Source organism: Archocentrus centrarchus, chromosome 22, assembly GCF_007364275.1.
Source record: "Archocentrus centrarchus isolate MPI-CPG fArcCen1 chromosome 22, fArcCen1, whole genome shotgun sequence".
Taxonomy (NCBI): domain Eukaryota; kingdom Metazoa; phylum Chordata; class Actinopteri; order Cichliformes; family Cichlidae; genus Archocentrus; species Archocentrus centrarchus.
In genome coordinates, this window is record NC_044367.1 from 27,351,557 (window position 1) to 27,360,751 (window position 9,195).

The 9,195-nt window shown below is 41.9% G+C and overlaps 1 protein-coding gene and 1 long non-coding RNA gene across 5 annotated transcripts in view; one reads left to right on the forward strand and one right to left on the reverse strand.

Moving 5' to 3' along the window:
• ldlrap1b (low density lipoprotein receptor adaptor protein 1b) overlaps positions 1-769 on the reverse strand; it is a 42,580-nt gene extending 41,811 nt beyond the window's left edge. For 2 of the 4 annotated variants that reach the window (XM_030719415.1, XM_030719413.1), the window contains exon 1: positions 352-769. In XM_030719415.1, the coding sequence (XP_030575275.1) occupies positions 352-436 (85 nt within the window). In that variant the 5' untranslated portion in view covers positions 437-769. The remainder of the gene's footprint in view (positions 1-351) is intronic. The other 2 variants (XM_030719412.1, XM_030719411.1) reach the window with 2 other exon arrangements.
• Positions 770-1,796: 1,027 nt separating this feature from the next.
• On the forward strand, positions 1,797-7,318 carry LOC115772955 (uncharacterized). The gene is made up of 4 exons (XR_004019060.1): positions 1,797-1,887; positions 1,974-2,118; positions 6,385-6,548; positions 7,027-7,318. It is a non-coding gene; the product is annotated as an uncharacterized LOC115772955 (long non-coding RNA).
• Positions 7,319-9,195: the final 1,877 nt, after the last annotated feature.

The window sequence follows — 9,195 nt, forward strand, 5'->3', positions numbered from 1 at the left end:
CGCTTCTGGTCCAATATAAACTCAGCGGAGTCGGCGGGGAGCCGGTGCGGAGGCTGAACTTGTTACTCCGAGCCTCAGCGGGAGTCAGTTTACGAGCTGCGGGGCGCTGCTGTCAGTTTCAGTGTCAAGTTCAAATCCATGACTAAACGTTTCCGACCTGATGTGAAACTATTCGGGTTGCTAGGTGCCCGAGCCACCCCGACAACTGTAGCTAGGTAACGCTCGGAGACCACCGGCTGTACAGTTAGCTACTTGTAGAGGCTAGCTCCTCTTAGCCAAGTTAGCTTTGGTGTAGCCAAATTAGCACCAGCTACTGCATAACACGAGTGTAATGAGACGGCGAATACTTACTTCTGTGTCTGCTCGCACCCCAGGACTGTTTGGCGATGCTGGGGCTCCGTATAATTGCCCTTCCAGCTGATTTCAAAGCGTCCATAGCGTAATCCCAAAGTGGGGCAAAGAGCCCGATGAGCGTCCGTGTGTGCGAGTCGAAACACTCCGCTCGGTTTAAAACAACCCTCTCCCGTCCAAACTTTGTTTCAGCTGTTCTTCGCTCCCCTCCCGCGAACGACTAGCTCCGTGCCGACGGCGGATTACCATGTTCGTCCTCCTGGGCGGTGTTATGTATGTAAATTAACCGGAAAAGGTGCGTGACGCCCGCTTGTGGAGTCACGCGAGTGTGTGAGGTTGTAGCAGCAGCCGCGGCGGCGCGAACATCCCGGACGGGCGGTGCTAGTGTGGTTCCTGTAAATAACAAACTGTGAAAGCCGCCGTACGGTTTTTATACCCCGGCTTGCGTCTTCTGCGGTGACTCATTTGACTGTCATACCGCCGGCTACTCAAACACGGCTAAACCACGGGGGTCAAAAATATGATCCGGGGGTCAGAAGCGGCCGCCAAACGCTCCAATCCGGACCACTGACTGGATCTGACAAACGTGCAATTCACAAAGCAGGAGGTCATAAATTTTAGATTCTGAAGTGAATTTTATTCGGGTTTAGAGCCTTTTTACTGAGACAGACAGTAAGGGGATAAAGACATATAGCTGAGTAAGTAAAAGTAAACTGTTAAATGGCAGGATTTTAGGTGTTTTCATTGTTAGTATATCAGAAAAGAGCCTGTTTCTTTCACATTTACAGTTGGTCCATGGCAACAAACAGGACATTTTCTATGAATTATATAAAAAAGACCTGTTTTATGATTACAGGAAAAGTCTAAACAATGAGCTCCCAGTGCCTTTTCTTTCATTTTTTGCATTAATATATTAAAGTTTAATCCCAAAAAGTTGTGCTGATATGTTTCTTTGCTTTACTACAGAAGCACTGAGAATCCAGGCTGCGCACAAAAACAGCCAAACAATGACACAAGCAGGAACAACTTTACTGTCCAATATTTACGACATTTGTCACAATAGCTTCACTATCTGCAAATGTCCCTCAAAACTGTGTCAGAAAAAAATACTGAACAGTTTGTGATGCATAAACTGTAAATAAACAATGCAAATCCAGCAAATCTCTCAGCCAGAGACACAAGGCAGGCCTGAATGTAGGAGGGGCCCAGCCAAGGTGGCTGTCAAAGTAATTTCACCCTCCACTGATTAAAATAGGCATCTTTTCTGAAAAGTTCTGATGGTAGAGGAGCATGCTGGGAAATTTACTTCTTGTACTTCCTGACTTTGCTCCCTGTCATTTGTGCAAAATGCCCACAAAGCTGGCGAGTGTGTTATGGAGTAATTAGCTGGGACAGCAGTATTTTAAAATTATGATTAGCAAGCAAAGCAGAAAGAGGAAGGAGAGAAGAGAGCAGGATGAGTCGACCACCAGCGCTTTGAGCAGTGCTGTCAATGAGTTTGCTGAGAGCGAGGCCTGAAAGAAGAAGTTCTGATGGGTGAGTTATTTGTGTTTTTGTAAAGGATTGAAACACTGTTACCACTTACATGCCCTCATGCTGTAATATGTGTGTGTGACATCTAGAAGCTGGTCCACTGGAGACGACTGCTGAATGAGGGATTCTGTGAATGAGTGTGTTTGCTGTACGGTCTGTGCGGACCTGTGGTTACTGAGCTTCTCTCTTTGGTTTCCTGCTCACAGACATTACAGTCGTCTTCATGTTACTTCGGTGAGCCTGAATCTGTTTTGGGCCGAGTTGAAGAAGATGGTGTGAGTTTATTGCATAAGCTTAGATAAATGTGTCCCTGACCCCTGTCCCTCCCCTGACCCATGAATGATGCTACAGATGTTATTGATTGTTGCCATGTGCTATTATTTTTGTAGATTGTGTGTTTGTGTGTGTGCATGAGAGAGACAGAGATAATATGAGATGCTGTGTTTGCTCCAGTACAATGAGGTGGTAAGGGCCCAAAAAATATTTGCCCCGGGCCAGTCACAGAGCTGTTACGCCTGAGCTCTCAGCTATGAGGGGAAAAACCCGCTCAGCCCAGTCACACGCCCCTGGGGGAGCAACCTGACCAGTCAGCCAGCCAAATTTGTCCCCTTAGTGATGCTGGAGAGTTTTCCGTCTTTGGTTGGTGGTGATAATGCTGCGTGGATTGTGACAGATTTATGGTTTCTTGTGAATCTAGTGGAGCTTAATTCAAACATGCTACCAATGAGCATTTATCTATTTGCAACGTTACTAAACCACAAAAATTCAAAGTTAATTAAAGTTAAAAATTAATAAGAAATAACCAGAGAGCTAAATAAAATCTATTTTTTGCATGTTACTCTAGAAAATTTGAAATTTTAGGAAATATAAAAAACTGTAAAATTAAAATTTTATACTTCAGCCAGGTTTTTGAATGCTGCACCATATTTCTTTACTATGTAGAAAAACTGAGATGGACTGTCAAAAACTTAATGCATCTTCTCCCTCTTTCAGCTGTGCCCTTTAGGGGTCACCACAGCGGATCATCTTCTGTCTAACCCAACAAAAATCTTAACATCTTCAGCTCGGCCTCCTCTCTTTATGTCAGTGCCATCATCTCCTCGTCATCTTACCATCTTATAAACCTTCCCTTTCACTCCTGTCACAAACCACCCCTGAAAATTACTAACAAATTATAGTCTATTAAACAATATGTATCTAAAATAAATATTCACCTTATGTTTTTTTGTCATTTAAATGAGGGACGTAAGTTACAGTCTGTTATCATCATGATTTTTAATATTTACTGATGTCTTTGTACATAAAAAGAAGCTAAAGTGTGTTGTGGTGGGTCTGTTTATGTTTCTACATGAGGTCGAACAGACTTCAGCTTCATGCCCTGAATGTGTTTCCAGTTTTTCAGTGTTGTGTGCAATGAGTGCTGGTACTATTCTGACTGGTGTGAAGGAAAAAAACTGTTTGGATGTGAGTGTGAGGTTTTGTAGAGTTGTGTGAATATTGGATTTTTATATCTATAATCACCTACAAACTGCTTTTATGATATCTAATCAATGCCCTGATTCTGTTATGAACTGGATATCATTTAAAAACATTTCTAAGTAGTGCATCCTTCACTGCATGCAGGGGTGTTGCCAGCCAAACTGGTGCACAGGCTCCTCAATTAAATAAATCACACATCTGCTTCATCTATACCACTACTCTCCTCTACTTTGCAGTACTATGCCACTTTTTCCAAGAAAGCATGAAATAACATTTTTTTTTTTAAGCAAGTGAGAAAACGTTTAGAAGCTCGAGTTGTTAAAAGAGTGGAGGATCCAACAGTGTTCCCTGAGGAACTATTTCTTCAAAACATTTCAATTTCAACAATAGTCAACCACTTCAAGTCTATAATAATCTAAAAGTAAACAATGTATTCCCAAAAAGTCTGAGTGTTCTCCCCCATCCAATACCAAGTCTAAACTGAGATGGTTTATTTTTGTGAGCACTGAATCTGTGCCTATTTTTCATTTTGCTCGTTTTTGCAGTCACGCCTGCATTTTTAATTCCTGTTTTGCACAGAAAGCCCAGTCATTAACTTTTCCAGTACACCACAGACACGCATCAGCCACATGCAACACAAAATGCCCACCTCAGCATGTATTTTGGGTTAAATGGCTTTTCTCTACAGGAGGTTATTAAAGCTCAAACACAAGATTTTACTGGCGCTAATTACGGTAACCTTTGGCCCCACACTCTGCATCACAGTGAACTGATGCAGGAAGGAGGAAGGATGTGGGGCTCCTCCTCAAAAAGAACATTTTGTATCAGTTAATCATTTCTTAAAATACAAAACCATCAGGTTTTAGCTTTGGAAAAATGTGACATTCACTTAAAATAAAATCTGGGAATAATTTTCCCACAGGAATTATTTTTGACTGTGGAAATGACAGAATATACACTGTCCATACAAATGTTTGCTGTTTCAGGTTATTGAACAAGCTCCTACTTTATTTCTTGCAAGTAATTTGCAAGTTACTCTGCTCTGTTTGTAACACAGAGTACTTTAAACTGTGGAGGATCAACCAGTGTTCCCTGAGGAACTCCTTTATGATCACATGAACATGTTATTTTACAAGCACTTTATTTTCCAGCTGAATTCCCAAAAATGTTAGTTCAAATTTCTTATAAAAATCAGATTAGCCACTATTTATCTCTAAACTCATTTTACATTGTGGGTCACATGCAGCCCAATTTGACCTTAAATGGGCCGGACCATTAAAACCATTATCTAAGAAGCTATTTTAAAAACCATCTCCAGCATGTTCCCCTTTCTTTCAGAGTAAGGAAGTTTAACTCTATATTTAATCCCTGAGCTGTCTTAAGAAGAAGTCCAAGTACAACAACGTCTCAATTTTCTACATTATTTAAAAAAAAAAAAAATGCTTAAGTAAATCAATGAAACCCACATTTCCACAGGAAATGGTGAAAAACAGGAACTTTTTGGTCATTTCATGGTTCATCTGTTACTTACCTTGTAGTACACCAGGTCATGGGTGCTGTCTTTGACCTGAATTATGCTTCTCCATCGGGTCTTTGCGGGGCCCACATACATAATCCAATCTCATTGTACATCCTGTATAATGACAATAAAGGCATTCTATTCTATTCTATTCTATAACTGGAAATCCCCTCTGAACCCTACGGGGTAATCAATCCTTGCAGGCTGTGTCGACTCGTGTATAGTTGCATTTTTCGAGAGGTGCACATCAGGTTAGGTCGTAGGGTTCAGAGGGAATTTCTGGTTATGCAAAAACCAGAGGTCCACATCGGGCCTTAGTAAGAAAAGCAAGTCAAGAGTAAAAAGTGTATATCCTTCCTTTTGCAATTTTTACATTTTTCCAGAGTCATACAGCGGGCCAAATTGGACCCTTTGGTTGGCTGGTTCTGGGCCTTGAGCCATAAGTTTGATTAAGATAGTGTTTATTCGTCACATGCACAGTTATACACAGTACAATGCACAGTGAAATGTAATAGCTAATAGTTAAAAATAGCCCAATGTTAGCTTAAACATTTTTGGTGAAATCCAGTGACCAACAGTGATTAATTTAACAAACCTTACTGACCCTCTGACACTTATTATTATTTTGATTTTAATTAGTTTTTCTCTGCCCTCTGTCAGTTGGGATAGGCTCCAGCCCCCCCGCGACCCTGAACAGGATAAGCAGAAGAGAATGGATGGATGGATGGATGGATGGATGGATGGATGGATGGATGGATAGTTTTTCTCCAAAGTTAACTCCATGGATGCGACCTCGGGGAAGATGCAGCAAAAATTTGAAAATGAGATTCAGAGCTGACCCTCTGTGACCTTTTATAACACCGGCCAACATCTATTCAGAAGTTGCCTGCTTCTGATATAAAAGCAGCCATTTAATATGTGCATTGTTATACATACATTTACTTTGCCTTACTACAGATTTTCTCCTACTAGTCGGGTCAAATTTTGGAAGTATTCTGGCTGAAGACCAATGCAATCCTTGTTTGTGATGCAAAAAACCCATAAGAAAGTTAAATCAACCACACAATGATTTTCTGTTTAGATATTAAAGTCTAGCCTCAGTCATTTTGAGGACCAGATAAAATATAGTGCACAGTATCTGCAGTAAACTTGCTGATTTATATTAGAAATGTTGTCCTGTATTGGTTCCTTTATTAGAAGAGCTAAATTTCACTGAGCTTACATCACCACCGGGTGTATGAATCACTCGAGGTATTGGCTCGAAAAAAATCCAGCAGTGCCAGATTTCATGGGAGATGACAAGCTCAGAGATAACAGTTCAACAGGCCACAACGTCCCCAGGGGCATATTGGGCAACGGCTCCACTATCTTCAATCTGAAGCTTATTTTGCGGTGACAACACAGCATAAAAAAATAGATCCAAGGGAGACCTATCGCTGCTTTAAATCCCTCCGTGCTCAGGCAGGTGCATTCCTTTTAAATCACTGTTTCTTTGTTGGCAGATATAACCGTGCATCACTGCAAGCTGTGCAACAAAAAGAGTGACCGTAAACTGCAGCGTGCAAGACATAACCTGACTTTCAAAGCAGCAGCAGCACTAGCAGAATAGGTGGTTTCTGCTGGAGGGGAGAGGTGCTGCTGCATGTTTTGGTTCTTCACTCTGAAGGTGAGCACAAGAGCCAAAACACACCTGATTTAATTATACATGAGGACAAACACAAGTGAGCAACCCCAGAGTGCCGAGCATGGGAGTGAATCTGCTGCAAGCTCACCAAAGCTTCAGTGATCGTCTGAGAAAATATTTCATGTTTATTCTGTCAGGATGAGAAGGCAGTGAAAGTGTTTGTATCATGAAAAATGTCTCCTGGGATTTATGTTAACTGAGTAACTGAAGAGGAACAGGAGAGCTTTACCTGCATTTTCGTCCATTCATGGCTCATTCTCTCCAAGCACCTGGATTTACTGCAGATTTGTGATGCCTAATGGCGCTGTGGATAAAGCTTGGCCTAATTGTAATATTCATAATCTGCTAATTCCACATGTTTGACTCTCCCAAAGAGGGAAGAGCACAGAGTAGATGGAGATTTCTGGCCAATCTAGACATCGATTCATTCGCTTTTCCCACCGTTTGTCTCGCTGTGCAGGTTGGCCAAGCGTATCTGAGGAAGCCTGGCATGTGACAGGAAGCTGAGCAGAGGGCTTCTGTTATGCTTGGAGAGAGGGATTCTTCATCCTCCTCACCCTCGAGGAGTGTCATTCCCAATCTGAATGAATTCCCAAGGCCAGGAAAGGTCAGGAAAGAACAGCCACCCCCTCATCTACCAAAACCTAAATGGAGAAAACGGCTCATCCAGTCCTGCTGGAGGGGATGACACTGGATCGCACCATGTTTGTATCACTTATTCTGGCCAAGAATGACCTGCAAATTATTACTGTAAAGGATATTTAAACAATAATAAAAATAAATTCCTTTTGTCAGAACTAAATGGGATTTTATGGTCTTTAAAAGAGGGAATTATTATGGTTCTTGGCAGGGTTAATGAGCAGAACTCATGTGGCGAATGAGCAGACACTGCCTCCTAGTGGTAAAAGGAAGCTGGTGCATTTGGGCAAACAAAACACCAATTTTATACACTGCTTTAGCATTCATGGTTCATTTCACTGAGACAATCAAAATGTGATTTAAGTGCAGACTTTTACCCTTAATTCAATGTTTAATAATACTTTTGCATTACAGCCATTTTTATACAGTCCCTGATTTTCTGAAAATCACTGAATGCTGTTTCTCCTCCTGCAGATGCTCTGCCAGGCCTTCAGTTCTGTATTTAATAACTGAAAAGCTGCTCTGTTGGGCTGAGATCATGCAACTCTAGATTATCCTGTATCTTGGCCCTTGAGAAACTCCTGGGTTGCTTTTGCGGTTTGTTTTGGGTCATTATTCGCCCTGTGAAGCGAGCAGCAGAGTACAGCCCTGAACGCTTCACAGTTCATCCTGCTGCTTCTATCAGCAGTCACACCATCAGTAAACACCGGCGACCCGGTTCCTCCAGAAGCCATAAATACCCATCCTTTACATTAGGAGCAGTTTCTCTCCTCCATCATCCGGATACAAGTCCATCTCCCCAAAGAATTATTTTTCACAACTGTACAGACTCTTTTAGAGGTTTTCTGGCCAAGTCTAATCTGGTCTTCTCGAGTGTAACCAGCGGTTTGCACCTTATTATAAGTTCTCTGCATTTCCATTCATGGAGGCGTCTCCTGATTGTAGAGCTCGACTGTGATACGCCTACAACCTCGAGTGTTCTTGTTGGATGTTGTGAAGCTGTTTGTGAACCATGGAAATAATTCTGTGATCCTTCAGCTGAGCACTCAAAAATGTATCAGGCTCTTAATTTGGCCCCTCCTGAAGTTTTCCCTCTCGGATGGATTCAGGTCTGTTTGGACCTCATAGTAAGAATTCCAGTGACCAGCTCCCAAATGCCAGTTCAAGACCTGGAATCAGCTCCAGATCTTTTATGGGCTTAATTTGTCATGAAGTAATAAGGAAACAGGCCTCACCTGCCCTTCAGTCTAATAACATCTGAGCCTCTGAAAACAGGGGACTGTGTGTAAAAGTGTAATTCCCAAACAGTTAATGCAAATTTTTTATTAAACCCCTTAAATTAAAGCTCAAAGTCTGCACTTCAATCACATTTGTTTGATTTAAAATCCACTGGAAACCTGTCATTGTCCAAATACTCATTATGCAGACTGCCATGACTTTAAGAGGATGAAAGTGATCCAGCTGTTCTGCACTTTTAAAAACCTGGATGGACCCCAACAGTGTTTTTAAATGAACCTGAAGAGCACCGCAGCGTCGAGGTTTAATATTTTAAGAATGTGAAGATCGAAGGAAACTGAATCAAATCAAAGCAATCGAGTTGGTTTAATCTCTGCAAACATTAAATTAACAGCACCAAGAAGAGAGACGTCAGTCTGCAAGAAAAAAAAAGTTTATTTCTTGTAAACCTCACAGAGCGAGAGCGCAGCCAAGGCCAGGCCTGGAGGAGGGGGGGGGGCGAACTGTGGGCAAAGAAAACAAAACAAACCTGTTCTTCCCACAATCAGCTGAGCCAACAACCGACTAAACTGTAAAACTTCACAACATTTTCCAGAAGCCAATGACAGCGATGTGAGCGAGTGAGAAAAGAAAAAAAAAAAGCGTCTCCGTACAAAGTAAAGGCGAAAACCACACGCGCGACAACGACGGTGAAACCGCATCAGACTCGAGAACGTTTTTCTCTCCCTGCAGGAAAAACGAGGAGCGGAAACAG